At 44.5% G+C, this 22,238-nt stretch overlaps 1 protein-coding gene across 1 annotated transcript in view; it reads right to left on the bottom strand.

Moving 5' to 3' along the window:
• The window catches only part of LOC141134007 (zinc metalloproteinase-disintegrin-like crotastatin), an 82,858-nt gene that overhangs the window by 27,833 nt on the left and 32,787 nt on the right, over positions 1-22,238 (bottom strand). The window contains exons 6-7 of the mRNA XM_073623600.1: positions 19,040-19,170; positions 13,872-14,049 (exon numbers count right to left, since the gene is read on the bottom strand). Of these exons, the coding sequence (XP_073479701.1) occupies positions 13,872-14,049; positions 19,040-19,170 (309 nt within the window). The remainder of the gene's footprint in view (positions 1-13,871; positions 14,050-19,039; positions 19,171-22,238) is intronic.

Below are 22,238 nucleotides of genomic sequence, written 5' to 3' on the forward strand. Positions count from 1 at the left end.
AGGGAAAGTTTTTAACATGGGTTCCTATGGAACATGTTCACATCAATGCATTTTTGTGCCTCTGCGTTCTTGGAAAGGGTCGGGGACTTTTTTTCCCGCAAAATGCAGCATTTTGCATGTAATAGACTTCAATAGACCCGCATCCAAAACGCCTCGAAACCACCGCAAGGGTTGTCGGGAAGAGGCCATTGTCCCCATCAACATGGGGGCAAGGGGCTTTGGGGTGGGGGGCAGAGAGACCCCGGCCCCAAAGTACCAACCCCCCCATATTGAGGGCATGCTGCCTGGTATGGTTCAGGAGGGGGGCACTTGCTAGTCCCCTCCCTTTCCTGACCTGCCGGGCTGCATGCTCGGATAAGGGTCTGGTATTGATTTTGGGGGGGACCCCCACGCCATTTTTTAAAAAATTTTGGCATGGAGGGATCCCCTCCGAATCCATACTAGACCCAAGGGCCTGGTATGGACCTGGGGGGGAACCCCATGCTGGTTTTTTTCACAATTTTTTTTTTTAGCCGGCAATGCTTTTTTTTTTTTTACATTCAACGGGGAAGCCCGCTGACAGCTGATGACTCATCAGTTGTTAAGGACGCAGCGGCCGGCTTCCCAGCCCCCTCCTCCTAGCAACCAGCTATATACAGCGTAAAAAAGAAAAAAAAAAAGCAGGAAAAACACGTGTCCAAAAATGCAGCAAGCACTGCAAAAAGCACTGCAGAAACACTCAAAAGTAACATGCATAGATGTGAATCGAGCCTGATGGTGGGACTTCCTACCCCTCTATTGGAGCTGGATTTCCCCAGGGTAATAACTTGCAATGGTGAGACTTTTGGCTGTGGTGATGCCTGCCAAAAGTGACAGGGGGCATAATTTTCAAAGCCCCATGGCTGCATCATGTGTACACCCATATCCAGGTGTTTTTGCATCTTAAGGGGGTGGTTACAACAGGGCTCAACTGCCTGTTTTTACCACCATACAAACATATGTGTAAATAAGCCCATAGGTGGGAACTACTAATGGTAAGATTTTCTGCAACTGTCTGTCCCTCTATGGAAGCTGCATTTCTCTTGGATAGGTACAACTAATAATAACTACTACTAATGGTGAGACTTTCTGCAGCTGTTGGTCACTCTGTTGGAATTTGATTTACACCATGGGTACTAACTACTAATAGTGAGACTTTCTGCAGACATCAGTCGCTCTATTGGAGTTGGATTTTACCTGGGTAGGAACTTCTAATGGTGGGACTTTTTGCAGTTGTCTGCCCTTCTATTGGAGCTGGATTTCCTTATGGGAGAAACTACTTGCAATATTTTCTGCAGCTCTCTGTCCATCTATTGGAGGTGGACTTCCAAATTATTGTCTTCTTATTAGCAGAACATAGAATAAAAATTTAGTTTGCAACACTTGAGTGGAATTATAATGAGGATAGCTGGAGTCTTTGTGAAATATATAGCTAGCAGGTGATTTGTCATGCCAGCAACCACAAAAAAGTTTCTAGAGGTGTTGGCAAATAAACACTATTCAACCAGACCTCAACAAGGCTAATATTGTTAAATTATCTTAATTTGAAATTTATATGTAACTGTGTTCATGTTCAAGCAAAATTGGGTAAAAGTATAAGCTCTCTGCCCGTACCTCAGCTTACACTGACAGTCTGTAGGAGTCCCGCATGGCACCCGCAATCTGCTGATCGCGGGTGCGATGCTTTCCAGGCTCCTACCAAAAAAATAGTAAATGCACATTATTTGTTTTTTTTTTAAGTGAACTCATCCTTTAAAGTAAAGTAGCTATGACATTTTTATATGCCTTTTAGCAAGGCATGTCCTCATAGTATGACTTAATAAAATGAAAATATCTTATTTTGCAACAAAGCCATTCACTTACCTTACATTTGTGACAACATGCTCCTTCACTACACGCATGTCCTGGCTTTAAGTTGCATGTGTATGGATCACAGCAATTATCTGTACATTCCTTCAAGAAAAATATATCATCTGAGCATAAAACTAAACAGAAGTACATAAAATGCTTTTAAATTGCATGACTCCATTGTCAATTTATATTCTGCTGCAGAAGATTCAGCTTTTCATCCTGGAAGTCAAGGTGATTCTTATTACTCCCAGGCACTAATGCTAACATGATCCCCTTTCCAGAAATATTGATAGAAGTAAGATAAGCCCTGGAGCAGAGGAACTTGAGTGGAGGGGCCGCATGACTGGGGCGACGCTGTTGTTAGGTGCAACAGGAAGTTGTGGGCAGGAAGGAGAGTTTTTGGCTGTGGGGCTCAGGGCGGTACTTAGGCTTTTACTTAACGCGAGGAAGGGGCAGGCTTATCAGTCAGACCCATAGCGCAAGAGGTAACACACAGGCTAGTGTTTTGTGTGGTTACCTGCCCATGGAAAACTTAGACCGGATCCTCGAGCAGCTCCGCTCTGCGGCCCTAATTGTGCAACTGGCTGAGCTGCTGCCGGAGCCGGTGGAGGGTATGTCGGGGTAAGTCACTCCCACACCGCGAGCGTGGAGGGTGCGGCCTCCGGCGCGCTTTAGTCCTGATGTAGATAAAGAAAGAGGGTTGGGACTTTAAATGAGGTGTGTATGTTGTAGCTAATCGAAGGAGTCAAAGTGAAAACATAAACAAGTATTTATTTGTTTGCCATGATTGAGTAGGTACATAGCAGACAATGCATGCAACAGTGGCACATAATATAACACATAATATAACAAATCATGTATCCAAATCATTTACATGTTAAAAGCATGAATACAATATACAATAATATTGTCCTCAATAATAAAAAAATCACTATAATATAACAGTTATAATCCACAGTATTGCCTGGATCCAAAGACCATGTAAGCATGTATGCGTTGCATCTAGGTTAAGCCCGACGCATTTCATGGGGTCTATACAATCATCAGGGGCAGATGCATGATACATCTATAAGAAGAAGTAAGTATATCAAAATCAACCATTTATGGACAAAAATTGGAAAAGAAAGAATATACATACAGGGAGGATAAAATAGCCATCCCTGTAAGACTCACATATCTGCTTAGTGTGAAACAAACACACCGCCAGGGTGCTAGGGCTGAAATTAATGCCTTGTTCGGAAGCTGTGGTAATACGGTCCAACAGGAACACAGGGAGCATGAATGTAAGTGTAACCCAGAGTGCCTGGAACAGTAAGACAGATGGGCTCCATTAGTCCAGATGTAGCGCCAAGGGTCAGCCGCCAATCAGGGAGCCCGATCCCGGACCCTCCACCACCCCGGGCCAAGCGCCATGCTCCGGCTGCGGGGGGTGGGAGGAATCCCCACCACAGGCTGGACCCGGCCAGGTGGGAAGAGTCCCCTTCCCTGTCCAGGCACGCAGCGGCATTGAAGTAGGACCAGGCGGCGGCACGTGCGGGGCCTTCTGCCCTGCAAGGTGCAGCCCAGCACAGAAGAAACTGCCGGAGCGGGCCCGGGCTACTCCCCCAGGGCGGCCTCGGCCATCGCAGGGGGAAGCAGAGGTCCAGCGGCTGAAGGCATCGGTTCCAGAGCGGCAGCTGCTGGTAAGCAGAGGGCCCCGCGTGGAAGGTCGGCGGTGGACAGCTGGGCCAGGAGGAGGGCCTCTGATGTTAATCCCGCCCGGGATCGCCCGGCCCTGTCGGCTTCTACAGCGTCCCCTGCTGGCCGGGAGGAACAGCGATTGGAAGGAGAGTTGACCGATTCTGACTCGGACGTGCCAGGATTGGAGGCGGGCGTGTCTGGGCCTCTACAGGGATCTGGAGTGGCGGCTGGTCGGTCGGTTTCCCCTGGGCAGCATGGTAAGTCCTCTTCTTTTTCTTCTCCTTTATCTACAACTGTGTCTATGTTGTCTGTGTCACCACCTCCTCTGGGGTTGCGGATGGGAATGGGCTGGTGTTGGCGCCGGTTTTGGCAACAGGTACCGGGGTAGGGGCACTGGGGGTGGGCGGGGAGATGTTGCTGCAGCAACTAATGGAGACTTTGTTAGTGGGCTGCAGATATATGGTAAGCAGGGGCGTCGCATCGGATGCTGCCGCGATTTCGCCAGCAGCCACATGGGTGGTCAGGGGGATGGGTGGCCCATCGCCCCACGCTGGCTGTCCCACCTGCAGCCACAGTGAGCAGTCTCCCTCGGTAGTAACTGGGGTGGCTGGGTTCCCCTGTCAGCAGAAGGGCCTCTGTAGGTGAGTATTGGGGTGGGAGCCTCCCCTCGTACAGCGGTAGGAGCTTCGGAAGTGAGTTCGGGGGCGGGTTCTACTCCCCCAGAAGTGGTCTGTGCCTCCAAGGTGAGTTCGGGGGGGCACCTCGGTGGGGTTGCTGAATGCAGATGGGATTTGGTTGGCGGACACAGCTCGCTGCCAGGTTTATGTCTGTTACGAGGGCCCTCTGGGTGCTCACTTAAAAGCGTAGGTGAGGGAGAGGATCTGGAAGGGTAACTACGTGGAGATCTTTTCGCTGCTGCCGCTTGAGAAGTTTATTTTAGAGGAGGTTAAGCCGGACGAGAGCAAAAAGGAAGAGGAGGAAAAGAGATGGTATCGTCATATTCCGCATACGTTTGCAAACTGGATGCAAGCTTTCAACATCTTAACCAGCGTTATCAGGAAAAAGGCGCCAGAACATTGTTCGACCCTATTCTGTTATCTCGATTCCATTAGTGAGGCCCAAAGGGTGTATGGGGGGGTGGCGTGGCTGCGCTACGATGAGCAATTCCGGCAAAGGAAGGCAGTGAGACCAACATTGTGTTGGGATCACTAGGACATTGGTTTGTGGATGAAGCTCATGACGCAAGCCATAGTCACGCCGCAGCCCTTTCATGGGGGGGCCGGGGGTGCCCAAGCCTCGTCACTATCGGCCAGTAAGCGCAAGAGGTTCTGTTGGCAGTTCAACGAGGGCACTTGCAAGTTTGGAGGATCATGTTGCTTTAGACATGAGTGTTCGGGATGTGGAGGTGCACATCCCCTGTCAAAATGTTTCAAAAAAGGGAAGAAACCAAGCGACGCTAGAAAAAGGGAAGTCGCCGGTGAAGGTGGCAAAAATTGCCCCGTACCTAAATAGGTTTCCTAATAGGGAAGCGGCGCGGATGCTGTGATTGGGCTTTAAGGAGGGTTTCCTGATTCCCAGTGAGTTGGCAGAAGTCCCTCCTGTCACGGCCAACCCGCCGTCGGCATATGATCACCTGGATGTGGTTTCTAGTAAAATGCGGAAGGGAGTAGCATTGGGCAGGATAGCAGGTTCATTCGGGGTACCGCCATTGGGGGACTTGGTGGTATCACCATTGGGGGTGGTACCCAAGCGTGAACCGAATCAGTTCCAGCTCATTCATCACCTCTCCTACCCGAAAGGTGGGTCGGCGAATGATGCAATTGATCCAGCGCTATGCTCAGTGTGCTATGCCTCCTTTGACGAGGCGGTACGGTGGGTACAGCGGTTTGGTAGAGGGCCACTTATGGCAAAGACCGACATTGAGTCGGCCTTTCGTCTGTTGCCGGTTCATCTGGATAGCGTTCGTTTACTGGGCTGTTGTTGGGAGGGGGAAATTTTTGTGGATAGATGCTTCTCTATGGGTTGCGCCATATCCTGTTCTTACTTTGAAGCGTTCAGCTCCTTTCTGGAATGGGTGGTCAGGGATCTATCGGGCCTTCATTCGATTTTGCACTATTTAGATGATTTTTTGGTGATTTGGTGATCGCCCTCCGGACGATCATTCCTGTCTGACTTTGCTGGCCACCATCCAGCACGTTTTTCATGTTTTTGGGGTACTGTTGGCTCAGGACAAGACGGAAGGTCCAGTGGCAGTAAAGTTTTTGGGTATCGTGATCGATACCGAGCGTATGGAGTGCCGGCTTCCAGGAGATAAGCTGGAGGATCTTAAGGCATCAGGGGCAGCGGTGGCTCGCCGCTTAAAGGTGCAATTGAGGGAATTGCAGTCCTTACTGGGGAAACTCAATTTTGCGTGCCGCATTATGCCAATGGGAAGGGTGTTCTGACGGCGGCTGGCAGCTGCCACGGCTGGGGTCAAGGCCCGCATCATTTTGTTAGTTTGGGTCGGGACCATAGGGACGATTTGGAGGTTTGGAAATTTTTTTTTGGAGCAGTATAATGGGAGGTCTTTTTGGCTTGGACCAGCGTTGCAGGCACAGGAACTGGAGCTATTCACGGATGCTGCAGGGTACAGGGGTTTCGCAGCTTTCGTTCAAGGGAGGTGGTGTGCAGAGCGGTGGCCCGAGGCATTGGCGGGGTCAACGTTGATAGAGAATTTGATGTTGTTGTAATTGTTTTCTATTGTGTTGGCGGTGGAGCTTTGGGAGGCGGAGTTCAGAGACCGGAGGGTTGGTTTTCATTGTGATAACCTGGGGGTGGCTCAAGCAATCAATGCACTGACAGCGTTATCTTTGCCGGTGGTGTGTTTGTTGCGTCATTTGGTGTTATGTTGGAGGATAGGCTCCATGCGTTGCTTTATTTTCTTGGGCGGAATTGCGAGGAGGGAGTGTCAGTAGCTTCTTTGAATTGCAAGATGGCTGGGTTGGCCTTAATGTTCAAATTGGGAGGTGTAGAAGACGTGACTAAGAATTTCATTGTACGGAAGGTGATACAGGGTTATAGGAAGGGGCGGGCGAAGCCTCATTCAAGGAGTCCGGTGTCATTGGGGATGTTCCTGAAGGTCGGAATGGTGGTGGTATATAGATGGAGAGAGAATATATATATATATATATATATATATATATATATATGGTGTGGTACGGGTTAAGCCCCGGAGCAGAGGAACTTGGGTGGAGGGGCCGCATGACTGGGGGGACGCTGTTGTTAGGTGCAACAGGAAGTCGTGGGCAGGAAGGGGAGTTTTCGCCTGTGGGGCTCAGGGCGGTACTTAGGCTTTTACTTAACACGAAGAAGGGGCGGGGCTTATCAGTCAGACCCATAGCGCAAGAGTTTACACACAGGATAGTGTTTTACCTCCTTCCCTCCCTATAAGCAGCAAGTTGTGTGTGTGTGTTTTCTGTGTGTTGTTTTTTATTTCCTGTTTCAGGTACTGGTGGCAGGAGTCTCTGGTTCCTGAAGGTCTGAATGGTGGTATACATGTGTGTGTATATGTATATGTGTATATATATATATATATATATATATATATATATATATGTGTATGTATATGTAATATATGGTGTGGTACAGGACCTATCTTGGTAAGGGTACCTTCCCTATATGGTAGGATGGACTATCAGTCATCGAGCTGAAGGTGCAAGAAGGTGGTAAGCATTTGTCACTGAGCTGTATCATTTGCGGCTAGGGGCCAGGATGCTGTGGTGGTGGTCAGCCGATGAGATAGTGGTACCTTCTTTCAGGAACCTCAGACGTAGCAGTAACATGTTTTCGGTTATAAATAAATATGTGTTTTATATATATATTTATTATATATATATATATATATATATATATATATAGATATAGATATAGATATATACATTTAAAGAAAAGTTATTTATATAATGTTGTTGTTAGGAATTAATAAAGGGGCCTTTGGTGGCCATTTAATCCAGACAGTGTTTCGTGTTTCATTGGGAAGGTAATGCCCCATACACACGAGCGGAATGTCCGACAGAAAAAGTCTGACGGAAGCTTTTCATTGTCTATTCCAATCGTGTGTAGGCCTCATCGGACTTCTTTTTTTGAAAATCCTGACGGACCTAGAAATAGAACATGCTCTAAATATTTCCGACGGAACCAATTCCTATCGGGAAAACCGCTCGTCTGTATGCTGTTCCGACGGACCAAAAACTGCACTTGCTCTGAAGCAAATACGAGACGGAAGCTATTGGCTACTGGCTATTGAACTTCCTTTTTCTAGTCCCGTCGTACGTGCTGTACGTCACTGCGTTCTGGACGGTCGTACTTTGCTCGGACTTTGGATTGACCGTGTGTAGGCAAGACCGCTTGAATGGATTCTGAGTTTATTCCGACGCCTAAACCGGTCGTGTGTATGCGGCATAAGAGTAATTATGGTGGTAGGCAAGTGGGGGGTTTTAGGGTAGGGCAGCTAACTTATCAGTCTTACACCGGTCATTTTCTTCTTGCCCTAATATTCCAAAATTAACAAATAGAAACCTGTGTCAGTTTTCCAGTCCTAAGCCCAAGCTTTGGTTGTCTTTTTCAAAGTCACTAACCCAGAACAAGCAAACAGCAAATAAAAGTCAGGGAAAATCAGAATTTCTTCTAGCTAAAAGCCAGGTATGGTTTTTATAGCATAGTATTTTATAAGGCATTCTCTGATGGGTGGCTGTGCGAGTGACCTTCTGTGTTTACTATGCAGATAGGCAGCAGCTTGGCACAGAACCTAGAAGGCCGCAATTATCACTCTATAGTAGTGACTTCTACTGCTACAGCTATTCATCACTTCCACAGCAGTCCCACAGGTAAGGAATATTTAATTATTTTAGTACAGGTACTTATATAGCGCTGAAATTTAAACACAACACTTTACATATACATACATATATACTGTGTGTGTATATATATATATATATATATATATATATATATATATATATTACATTCACATCTGTCCCTACCCTAAAGGAGATTACAATATAAAGTCTCTAACTCACGTTCATATATACACATACTAGGGCCAATTTAGACAAGAGCCAATTAACCTACAAGCATGTATTTGGAGCGTAGGAGGAAACCGGAGTACCCCAACACAGGCACAACATGCAAACTCCAGGCAGGTAGTGCTGTGGTTGGGATTCGAAACAACGACCCTAGTGCTGCCAGGCAGAAGTGCTAACCACTTTGCTATGTATACTTACAATGATAGAAATTGGTTCAGCTTTAAAGGAGATGTATGGGGTTCATAAAAAAAAAATAAACATGCATACTCACTTCTATACCTCTATGCTGCAATGTGGGTATGATGCTGCAGTTGTCTCATGTCAGCTCTAAGCCAGAGAACTGAGCAATCACATAATCATTCTCGGTCTACTTAGAGCGGAGGGCAGTGACTGCATACCTCCCAACAGTCCCGGAATTGGGCGGGACTTTCCCGCATTTATAACTCTTTCCCGCTATCCCGCTGTACAAGGACTTTGACCTGCATCACTGCATCAGTTAATTATGTAGTACCTTACAGCGCAAGTGTGAATATCAAGCACAGCCAGGGATTGGCCAGTAGGGATGAGCCGAACACCCCCCTGTTCGGTTCGCACCAGAACATGCGAACAGGAAAAAAGTTCGTTCAAACACGCGAACACCGTTAAAGTCTATGGGACACGAACATGAATACTCAAAAGTGCTAATTTTAAAGGCTTATATGCAAGTTATTGTCATAAAAAGTGTTTGGGGACCTGGGTCCTGCCCCAGGGGACATGGATCAATGCAAAAAAAAGTTTTAAAAACGTCCGTTTTTTCAGGAGCAGTGATTTTAATAATGCTTAAAGTCAAACAATAAAAGTGTAATATCCCTTTAAATTTCGTAGCTGGGGGGTGTCTATAGTATGCCTGTAAAGGGGCGCATGTTTCCCGTGTTTAGAACAGTCTGACAGCAAAATGACATTTCGAAGGAAAAAACCCATTTAAAACTACTCACGGCTATTGCATTGCCGACAATACACATAGAAGTTTATTGATAAAAACGGCATGGGAATTCCCCACAGGGGAACCCCGAACCAAAATTAAAAAAAAAAAATGACGTGGGAGTCCCCCTAAATTCCATACCAGGCCCTTCAGGTCTGGTATGGATATTAAGGGGAACCCCGCCCAAAATTTAAAAAAAAAATGACGTGGGGTTCCCCCTAAATTCCATACCAGACCCTTCAGGTCTGGTTTTAAGGGGAACCCCGCGCCAAAAAAAAAAAAAAAAAAACGGCGTGGGGTCCCCCCAAAAATCCATACCAGACCCTTATCCGAGCACGCAACCTGGCAGGCCGCAGGAAAAGAGGGGGGGACGAGAGTGCGGCCCCCCCTCCTGAACCGTACCAGGCCACATGCCCTCAACATTGGGAGGGTGCTTTAGGGTAGCCCCCAAAACACCTTGTCCCCATGTTGATGAGGACAAGGGCCTCATCCCCACAACCCTGAACGGTGGTTGTGGGGGTCTGCGGGCGGGGGGCTTATCGGAATCTGGAAGCCCCCTTTAACAAGGGGACCCCCAGATCCCGGCCCCCCCCCTGTGTGAAATGGTAAGGGGGTACTTACTCCTACCATTTCACTAAAAAACTGTCAAAAAAGTTAAAAATGACAAGAGACAGTTTTTGACAATTCCTTTATTTAAATGCTTCTTCTTTCTGCTATCTTCCTTCATCTTCTTCTGGTTCTTCTGGTTCTTCCTCCGGCGTTCTCGTCCAGCATCTCCTCCGCGGCGTCTTCTATCTTTTTCTCCTCGGGCCGCTCTGCACCCATGGCATGGCGGAAGGCTCCCGCTCTTCTCTTCATCTTCTTCTTCATCTTTTTCTCTTCTTCCTTCTTCTTTTTTTCTCTTCTTCTCTACTTCATTTTCTTCTCCGGGCCTCTCCGCATCCATGCTGGCATGGAGGGAGGCTCCCGCTGTGTGATGGCGTCTCCTCGTCTGACGGTTCTTAAATAACTGGGGGCGGGGCCACCCGGTTACCCCGCCCCCTCTGACGCACAGTGACTTGACGGGACTTCCCTGTGACGTCACGGGGAATGCCACAGGGAAGTCCCGTCATGTCCCGTGCATCAGAGGGGGCCGCCCCCCGTTATTTAAGAACCGTCAGACGAGGAGACGCCGTCACACAGCGGGAGCCTCCCTCCATGCCAGCATGGATGCGGAGTGGCCCGGAGAAGAAAATGAAGAAGAGAAGAAGGAAGAAGAGAAGAAGATGAAGAAGAAGATGAAGAGAAGAGCGGGAGCCTTCCCCCATGCCATGGGTGCGGAGAGGCCCAAGGAGAAGAAGATAGAAGACGCCGCGGAGGAGATGCTGGACAAGAATGCCGGAGGAAGAACCAGAAGAACCAGAAGAAGAAGAAGATGAAGGAAGATAGAAGAAAGAAGAAGCATTTAAATAAAGGAATTGTCAAAAACTGTCTTTTGTCATTTTTAACATTTTTGACCATTCTTACCATTTCACACAGGGGGGGGGCCGGGATTTGGGGGTCCCCTTGTTAAAGGGGGCTTCCAGATTCCGATAAGCCCCCCGCCCGCAGACCCCCACAACCACCGGCCAGGGTTGTGGGGATGAGGCCCTTGTTCTTATCAACATGGGGACAAGGTGTTTTGGGGGGCTACCCCAAAGCACCCTCCCAATGTTGAGGGCATGTGGCCTGGTACGGTTTAGGAGGGGGGGGGCGCACTCTCGTCCCCCCCCTCTTTTCCTGCGGCCTGCCAGGTTGCGTGCCCAGATAAGGGTCTGGTATGGATTCTTGGGGGGACCCCACGCCGTTTTTTTTTTTTTTTTGGCGCGGGGTTCCCCTGTGGGGAATTCCCATGCCGTTTTTATCAATGAACTTCTATGTGTATTGTCGGCAATGCAAAAGCCGCGAGTAGTTTTAAATGGGTTTTTTCCTTCGAAATGTCATTTTGCTGTCAGACTGTTCTAAACACGGGAAACATGTGCCCCTTTACAGGCATACTATAGACACCCCCCAGCTACGAAATTTAAAGGGATATTACACTTTTATTGTTTGACTTTAAGCATTATTAAAACCACTGCTCCTGAAAAAACGGCCGTTTTTTAAAACCTTTTTTTGCATTGATCCATGTCCCCTGGGGCAGGACCCAGGTCCCCAAACACTTTTTATGACAATAACTTGCATATAAGCCTTTAAAATTGGCACTTTTGATTTCTCCCATAGACTTTTAAAGGGTGTTCCACGGCATTCGAATTTGCCGCGAACACCCCAAATTGTTCGCTGTTCGGCGAACTTGCGAACAGCCAATGTTCGAGTCGAACATGAGTTCGACTCGAACTCGAAGCTCATCCCTATTGGCCAGAAAACCCACTGGATGTGCTCTGTGTAGCTGCAGTTGTCAGATTAAAGCCTTGATGTTGGGGATGGGCGGGACTGCTACTCACACCCGCCTCTTTGTCAAGCAATCAGCGTATAGGGAAACCGCACACTTATACATTGGGGTTTTTTTCAGACATGTGGAAGCCCTGCACTCACAGCATGGCTTCTGCCGTTAAAAGTAACAGCTGAGCTCTCCCCCACAGCTCCTATAGCAGCCTCCCTGCTCTGAACTGAGAGCGGGGAGAAGAGCTGGTCTGTGAGTGCAGCATGATGGAGGGAAGTAGGGGAGGAAGGGGCTGAGCTGCATCATTATCCTTATCTCCTTCCTGCTAGGGGAGGGGAGATTGGGAGCTGAAAACGAGAAGAGTGTACAGTTAGTGCACAGGCTGTGACAGAGCCAGCAACAGAAAAGTACTTTTACAAAGATGTGCTTTGGGGAAGGGGAGGGCAGAGGAGAGGTGTTGTGTTTTGTATGTGTGTTTGTGTGTGGTTTGTGTGTGTGTGGTGTGTGTGGTTTGTATCTGTGTGTGTGTGGTTTGTATGTGTGTGTTTTGTATGTGTGGAGGTTATAGCTGAGGAGAGGTGTAATAGTGAGATGTTTAAAGAAAAAAAAAACCTGCAAGACAAAGGCATAATGAGCTAGTATGCATAGCATTCTAGCTCATTACGTATTACTTACCTAAGATCGAAGCCCCCGCAGCGGTCCTCGTTCACCGCTCTGGCGGCCGACATCGCTCCCGGAGTGACTTCCGGGTATCGCTGTGATTGGCCAGAGCCGCGATGACGTCACTCCCGCGCGTCCACAATTGGCGTCCTAATTGGCTGAGACACAGCAGCGGTGCCATTAGCTCCTGCTGCTGTCAATCAAAGACAGTTAGCCAATCAGGAAAGGGGGCAGGGCCAAACCACAGCTCTGTGTCTGAATGGACACAAGGAGCTGCAGCTCAGCTCCCCCATAGAAAGCTGCTTGCTGTGGGGGCACTAAACAGGAGGGAGGGGCCAGGAGCACAGAAGAGGCACCCGAGAACAGGAGTATCTGGGCTGCTCTGTGCAAATCCACTGCAACAGAGCAGGTAATTATATGTTTGTTATTTTTATAGGAAAAAAAATGAGATTTTACAATCACTTTAACTTTCTATATTTGTTCCAGGTTTTTCTCTCATATTTATGGAAACCAGACTAAGTCAGGTAACTACCAGGAGGAGTGGTTAGCAATGGCAACCTACTTATTTCCCTCATGACACATTTCTATTACAGTGACTCTGTTGTTCCCCAAGAAAAATCAAAAGAACTGCTTCCTGCAGTAGAAAACTGTGAATACTTACCTCCCTGGCAGACAAGTGAGACTGAACTCTGCTGTCTTACAGCACTACAACCTCCAGCAAAGGATTCAGCACTAAACAGTTCTGGAAGTGCTGAATGCTCATGTCTCCCTCTATGGCTCCATCATCCCTACAGGACAAAATAATAACTTAAGGGACAGTGGGAGGAACCACCAAGTGCTAAAGGGGATGCAGATATTAAACACTCCTGGAAGCGTCAAAGCCCAATTTGCACATCATCTGATCATTTTAGATCTGTTTTGCCCCAATATGTTCAACAGAATAGACAAAAAAAAGAAAAGAAAAAAAGGAAGAAGCAGGTAGACAGTTGCAGTACCACCTTACCTGAGGGAAGGGGAAAGATTAGCTATCAGACAAGGTTTTTGGATCTTTATTATCACTCTCTCAAACCTTGACATATAATTATTGTCTAATCTTCTAATCTAATCTAGCAAAACCAAGTCTTTCTCCCTCTTTACTCAAAGTTTAATGCACTGAGCAAGAAGGCTGTGATATCTTGCTGTGTCTCTCCAGCACACCCCTTGTTCAGTGAAGATATACAGATATAATTCTTCTAGTTACCTGTGGCTCTCCGCAGTCACACTGCTCTTCACTTTCAATGAATTTATTACCACAAACGGCTGGAGACAAGATCTGAGATGAGGTTGGCGCGTTTAGCAGGCAATCTGGGTAACTATCATAGATAAAGTTCCTCAGGTCAACTATGCTGCAACCGCTGAACTTGAGTGGAACGTTGGAGCTGACATTATTATAACATAAAAACAGAATAAAATCAAACTCACATCACAAGAATACATAGCACAGTGGACGAACAGATATGTTAAGCCCATCAACCAGTTAGAAGTCTACTTTTGATTGTCTAACCTTTTAATTTCTAACCAATAAAAATGTGGTTGTTGTTGAAAGCATAAGTGCCTAAGTCATAACCACAAGAAGTATAAATAATTCACAGTTGACCATCAGTTCACGGTTGACCGTCAGTATCTACTTTTTTACTAGCTGGATGCTCCCATATACAGTACAGTATAAAGCACTGCCTCACTGTCCTGTAGACTGATGTTTCTTTTCATCTACAAGTGGGGAATTTAGTATGTTACTATGAAAATGACCTTTTAATAGACAACATGAAAAACAGTATTAATAATTGGACATTTTCAAAGTTTAGGAAAGCACACTCTGAATATCATGCATGTGTTTTTCTTAAAGTACTACTGTACCTTTAGTACAGTAAAATGTCCCTACAGGGTCCTCTTGTTACTCTGCAGCTACACTGAGGCCCTATTAACTCTTGGAAGCCACCATGAGTATGACTCTCAAATATGAATGAATGAGATTGCAGCTCAAGAAAAGGACCTGGTGGGGATGTTTTTATGTTCCATCTTATTTTACTGATTTTGTCAAGAAATACAGTAATACTGTGATATATCATCCAGGCAAAGGTGGTAAAATGGTTTCAATTGTGTGGATATAGATAACATAGAGAAAAGAAATGTCACAATCCAGATATAGGAGTATGGTGTGGACCTTTTAACCTTTAATGACCTTTTAATAGACAACATAAAAACCAGTATTAATAATTGGACATTTTCAAAGTTTAGGAAAGCACACTCTCAATATCATGCATGTGTTTTTCTTAAAGTACTACTGTACCTTTAGTACAGTAAAATGTCCCTACAGGGTCCTCTTGTTACTCTGCAGGTACACTGAGGCCCCATTAACTCTTGGAAGCCACCATGAGTATGACTCTCAAATATGAATGAATGAGATTGCAGCTCAAGAAAAGGACCTGGTGGGAATGTTTTTATGTTCCATCTTATTTTACTGATTTTGTCAAGAAATACAGTAAAACTGTGATATATCATCCAGGCAAAGGTGGTAAAATGGTTTCAATTGTGTGGATACAGATAACATAGAGAAAAGAAATGTCACAATCCTGATATAGGAGTATGGTGTGGATGTTTTTAGTGGAAAGGCTATGTGGCACTAAGCTGGGCCTGCATAGTGAATTATCAGAAGGTAAGTATTTAACCATGTGGCCTGAAATCAGGGTCTAGGGGAATTACTCATCTTTAGTACAGTTGCCTTTTAAAGCTGATGTTCAGGCAGATATCAAGGCCCACATTAAAGTAGAACTATAGGCAAAACTTTTTTTTTAAATTTTGGATAGAGTAAGGGAGGTTTATAACCCGTGGGCTCATTTTTTGCCATTGGTGTCCCATTGTGGAGATTTCCTTTCACTTCTTTACCCATAGCCAAACACGAAGTGAAAATAAATCTCTGAAAATGAAGGGAATCCCTTGGGGACCCCCAGGTCACCAGAACTAGTATCCCCATTAGAAGATTTCCTCTCTATTACTTTTTTGGGGACAACCCAAAATATTGAAATTTCTTTTACTTTCACGTTGAATGCTAATAATAGACAGGACACAATAGAGAGGGTGCATCTCCATAACAGGGGCACAGACAGCAATAAAACCTGACAGGTTTTCTAATCCCTCTCCACTCTATCCAAAACTAAAAAAAAAGGTTTTGCCTTTAGTTATACTTTAATGTAGCTCCGTAGTCATAAAGTCATTATATTATTTTTAAAGTGGATGCAAACCCAATGTCATCCTTTCTAAACTACTGCCATAGGGGTTATCTATAAGGTTATACATGCCTCCAGCATGTATCTTTACCTGTCAAATGTATCCCCTCTGTCTGTTATGAGAGCCAAAAAACGGCAGATTCTGTGGGTGGGTCTGTTGTCTGGAGCGGTGGGTGGAGTCGTGATGTCAGTAGACTCCTCGCCCACCTCTACACTCCCCTTGTCAATATGCATTTTCTCCTGTGTATTTCTTACACTGAACTTCTGCTATGATCTCTAACATCCAGTGAAAAGACAGGAAAGTAACCACATGACTTCAGAATGCCAAATCATGCTGAGGTGTGGATCAGCCAATTCTTGCAGAGCTGCTGAAGAAAGGAGTGGGGGTGGGAATTAAAAAATAATGCATGTCTTAGGCTAGTGCACGAGATATGTAAATCACCTGTCACTCACAGCAAGGGGGAGGATTTGACAAAGTTTTTCTGTTTGTCAAGTTTTATCTCACTGAACAATAAAAGAGGATTGCTCAGAGCTGGATTAACTCTTTATGGCAAGACTGGGCTCAAATGATAGGAAATCTTATACTCTACATTATGACATTAAAAAAAAAAAAAAATTGGGGTTTACATCCACTTTAATGTAAGCAGTGTAAGTAATTTTAACTTGATATCGGCCTCTTGCGTTTCCTGTACATTAAAGCTTAGACTAGCAAGGGGAAAGCTGTACAAGAAGCCAACAGATATGTTGAGGTGTTCATGAGTTATCAAGGAGCATACTGATAGGATCAGGGATCAGAATGACAGAGATAAACTCATCAGTCAGGCATGTGATGTGGGGCAGGACTGTGTAAATCTTAAGCCTCGTACACACGATCGGATTGTTGGCCAACAAAACTGTGGACTTTCGACCGAAGGGCGTTGGTCCAAACTTGTCTTGCATACAAACTGCAAGGAATTGTTGGCCAACAAATACGAACGTAGTGACGTACTACATTGTTTTTAAGCTCTTTAGCGCCACCCTTTGGGCTCCTTCTGCTAATTCCATGTTAGTAGAAGTTTGGTGAGTGTTGATTCGCGCTTTTCATTTTGCACTTTTCATTTCGTGCTTTTCATTTTGCGCTTTTCAGTTAGTTTCTGAACGGCCACCAACCAGTCATGTTGTGGAATCGGAGAAGATAACGTATTATTTATTATTGGCCTTTGAGTTATTGCTTTGACATTATTTTTTTGGTTGAATAATGATTTGATTTGGTATATTTTCTATATTTTTGGATGCAGAGAATGCACTTTTTGGTTAAGTTCTATTGGCAGATAGCATGTCTAATTTTATTTGTTTTCTTTTTTTAATGCACAATAAAAAAATTGTGGAGAATAATACTTGGCTATGTGTTTTACTTCAAATGACAGTTTGGGAGTAGGCAGTTACATTTAACAAAATACAATGTAAAATTGACTAGGGACACCAGCATAGTTGTATCTTTGATCTTAAAACTACGGGATAATAGTGTTGTTGTAACTTGCCCAAGTAAAAAAAAAAAAAGGCATAATAATATTATTCTTGATATCACTAGAAAAAAAAACCTTTGAAAATTCGTCTGCAATAACTCCATCAGTATCACCAGCAAAGCAGGTTCATTATTATCCCATTAACCACTTCCATACCGGGCATTTTCACCCCCTTCCTGCCCAGGCCAATTTTCAGCATTCAGCACTGTCACACTTTGAATGAAAATTGTGGAGTCATGTGACATTGTACCCAAATTAATTTTGATCATTTTTTTCCCCACAAATAGAGCTTTCTTTTGGTGGTATTTGATCACCTCTGCGGTTTTTATTTTTTGCGCTATAAACAAAAAAAGAGCGACAATTTTGAAAAAAAAACCCCACAATATTTATTACTTTTTGCTATAATAAATATCCCAATTTTTTTTTGAAAAAATATTTTTTTCTTCTACATATTTTTGGTCAGAAAAAAATCGCAATAAGCGTATATTGATTGGATTGCGCAAAAGTTATAGCGTCTACAAAATAGGGGATAGAATTATGGCATTTTTATTTATTTATTTTTACTAGTAATGGCGGCAATCTGTGATTTTTATCGTGAAAGCGATATTGCGGCTGACATATCGGACACTTTTGACACTATTTTGGGACCAGTGACATTTATACAGCGATCTGTGCTATAAAATGCATTGATTACTGTATAAATGTCACTGGCAGGGAAGGGGTTAACACTAGGGGGTGATCAAAGGGTTAACTATGTGTCCTAGGGAGTGATTCTAACTGTGGGGGGAGGGGACAAACAAGGGGAGGAGACCGATCGGTGTTCCTCTGTAATGGGAACACACGGATCGGTCTCCTCTCACCTGACAAGACGTGGATCTGTGTGTTTACCTGCTCGGTTAACGGGCAATCGCGGGTGCCCGGCTCCACAATGCAGGGAATCCCAGGACGTCATATGACGCCCGCCCGGAGGGACGAAGGGTTCCTGCGGGCGTCATATTACTATACAGCGGTAGGGAAGTGGTTAAAGAAGAGGAGAATTGTGCGCTGCATTTTAAGATTTCATAATTTGCCCTGTCACGAATGTTAATTCTCCATTACGAACACTAGTTTACAAGACCGACCGCTTCTGACTCATCCTTGCTTCCGAGCATGCGTGTTTGTACTTCGGACTTTTCTCCAACGGACTTATGTACACCGCTGGGAAAATTCGACAACACACATTTGTCCTCGGAAAATTTTAAAACCTGCTAGCCAATATTTGTCCAATTGTGTGTACAAGGTTTTAGGATTGAAAGGACAGAAATGCAATAAGGTCAGTAATGGCAGACTTTACATTTACATTTAAGATTTACTTTTAACAACCCCTTTTGAGGACTTGTAATTGTTTGCAGATATTATTTTAATTTTTTTGTACATTTATTTACTGTAGGAATAACATATCCCATACACTTTACTAAGAATATACACAAGTGCAACGTAAAAGTGTTGAAAACACCAACATTTAAATATCCATAGTCAAGCATACACACTTGCACACCAAGACATTAACCCTCTAGTATATTCTCAAATTGTCGAAGGAGAGACATAAGCATGAGGAGAACATAAGATTTCCAGGTAGACAGTGATATAGTATGTACCTGACACTTGGAAACATGATGCAGGTATTGGCTCCACATGTGCAGCTGGGTTTGTCATGAGTCATTCCCAGATTATGCCCCATCTCATGAGCAATTGTTGCTCCAACACCATCTGCAGCCATAAAGCTATCCTAGGAAAATGATAAATAGGTGAAAATCATGACATGACCCAAATTCAAATTCATGTTATGTGATAATGAGTTTTTATGCATTTATTGTAATACAACCATCCTCAAAATTCAATGAACCAACTAATTTTCATTCTTCTAATTGCAGTGATCACAAATTAGGTGATAACAATCATTAACATCTAATCTTTGGCTTCAAAATGTCAGCGAAAACACTATATATTTTACAAAACCGTATCTCTTAGTGGTCACGAATCTCAAATATGCAAATTTGTTAGCTGGGATTAAAAGACAATAATTAGAGGGAGGACTGTTTGTGTTCTAGTCTGTAGGCCCCAAAAAACTTATTATTTTCATTAAAGCGGAGTTCCAACCACATATACAATCTTTTTTTTTAAATCTATGTATAATTAGCATTGGTTAGTCTTGACATTATCACTGCATTTATTAATATTTTATTGAAAAAGTTAACTTTGATGCTTCCTGCTTGGGCATTCCCATCTTACTTGTGGGCAGGTGAAGCCCACAAGCATAAACTTTCAGGATGCGGTCATGCTGTATTCCCAGCATGCACCGCCCGTTCTCACACATGCGCAGTAAGTGCATGCAGCGGCGCAGGAAACTTCACAGGTTGCCATCACAACGGGCGACGTCATCCGAAGTGCCCGCCCCATTGTGATGGCACCTACGGAGAGGAAGGGGCATATAGAAGGGACCACATAGCAACAGGCAAGTTAAAAAAAAATAGTTTTCCAAATGTCGTTGGTTATGTTTATTGCTGCTGAATAATGTAAAGTTGATTCTATGGGTGGAACACCGCTTTATTATCACTTCTAAACAGTCAGTGAAAAAGAATGGAGAGTGGATAAAAATAAGATTATGTATTTCACGTACAGATCGATTTTATACCCTTCATTTGTCATATTCAACCCTAGAATTAGAGAATGAGACCTTAAAGTGAGCCTATGCACAGATCGTGCACACTAAACTAATACATATTTTCATACTCTGTAAAAGCACTTTAAAATAAGCCCTCGTTCATCTCTGCATCAGTAGGTATTATAATGAAATTAATTTTCAGGCACGGAAAATTTTGCTTTTTTCTATGAGACCAGAATTTTGGCTGGCTGACAGCCTTCCAATGTAAACAAGCAACACTTACAGTGCCTTAAAACAGTATTCATATCCCTTGAAATTTTCCACAATTTGTCATGTTACAACCATAAATGTAAATGTGTTTTTTGTGTTTTATTGGGATTTTATGTGATAGACCAACACAAAGTGGCACATAATTGGGAAGTGGAAGGAAAATGATAAATGATTTTCAAATCTTTTACAAATAAATATCGGAAAAGTGTGGCATATTTAGTCCCCTTTACTCTGATACCCCTAATTAAAATCTAGTAGAACCAATTGCCTTTAGAATTCACCTAATTAGTAAATAGAGTCCACCTGTGTGTAATTTAATCTCAGTATAAATACAGCTGTTCTGTGAAGCCCTCAGAGGTTTTTTAGAAAACCTTAGTGAACAAACATCATCACGAAGGTCACGGCAGACAGGTTAGGGATAAAGTTGTGGAGAAGTTTAAAGCAGGGTTAGGATATAAAAAAATTATCCCAAGCTTTCAACATCTCATCTGAAAATGGAAAGAGCATGGCACAACTGCAAACCTACCACACATGGCCGTCCACTTAAACTGACAGGCCGGGCAAGGAATTAATCAGAGAAGCAGCCAAAAGGTCCATGGTAACTTTGGAGGAGCTGCAGAGATCCACAGATCAGGTGGGAGAATCTGTCCACAGGACAACTATTAGATGGCTTTCACACCGAGCCGCCCATATCGTCGGCGGTAAAACGCAACTATTTTTAGCAGCGTTTTACCGTCGCATTTCAGCCGCTAGCAGGGGGTAAAAGCGCCCGCAATGCGCCGCAATAGCGACGTTTTGTCGGCGGTATCGCAGCGCTGCCCCATTGATTTCAATGGGGAACAGCAGTGGAGGAGCAGTAAACACACCGCTCCTTCACTGCTCCAAAGAAGCTGCTGGCAGGACTTTTCCTGACATCCTGCCAGCGCACCGCTCCAGTGTGAAAGCCCTCAGGTTTTCACACTGGAGACAATGGAGCAGCTGTTTTGAGGGTGGATTGTAGGCGCTATTTTTAACGCTATAGCGCCTGCAAAATGCCCTTGGTGTGAAAGGGGTCTTAGTCATGCACTTGATAAATCTGGCCTTTATGGAAAAGTGGCAAGAAGAAAGCCATTGTTGAAAGAAAGCTTTGAGAAGTCCTGTTTGCAATTTGCAAGAAGCCATTGGGGGACTCAGCAAACATGTGGAACAAGGTGCTCTGGTCAGATGAGACCAAAATTGAACTTTTGGCCTAAAAGCAAAATGCTATTTGTGGCAGAAAACAAACACTGCACATCACCCTGAACACACCATCCCAACCGTAAAACATGGTGGCAGCATCATGTTGTGGGGATGATTTTCTTCAGCAGGGACAGGGAAGCTGGTCAGAGTTGATACGATGGGATGGGATAGATGGAGCCAACTACAGGACAATCTTAGAAGAAAACCTGTTACAGTCTGCAAAAGACTTGAGACTGGGGTGGAGGTTCACCTTCCAGCAGGCCAACAACCCTGAACATACAGCCAGAGCTACAATGGAATGGTTTCAATCAAAGCATATTTATGGGTTAGAATGGCCCAGTCAAAGTCCAGACCTACAGTAGATCCAATAGAGAATCTGTGAAAAGACTTGAAAATTGCTGTTCACAGATGCCCGCCATCCAATCTGACAGACCTTAAGCTATTTTACAAAGAAGAATGGGCAAGTATTTAACTCTCTAGATGTGCAAAGCTGTTAGAGACATCCCCAAAAAGACTTGCAGCTGTAAAAAGGTGGTTCTACAATGTATTCACTCAGAGGGGCTGAATACAAATGCACGCCACACTTTTCAGATATTATTTGTAAAAAAAAATTAACATTTTCCTTCCACTTCACAATTGCCACTTTGTGTTGGTCTATCACATAAAATCCCAATGAAATACATTTACGTATTTGGTTGTAACAT

The sequence above is a fragment of the Aquarana catesbeiana genome, linkage group LG03 (assembly GCF_042186555.1).
Source record: "Aquarana catesbeiana isolate 2022-GZ linkage group LG03, ASM4218655v1, whole genome shotgun sequence".
Lineage (NCBI taxonomy): Eukaryota > Metazoa > Chordata > Amphibia > Anura > Ranidae > Aquarana > Aquarana catesbeiana.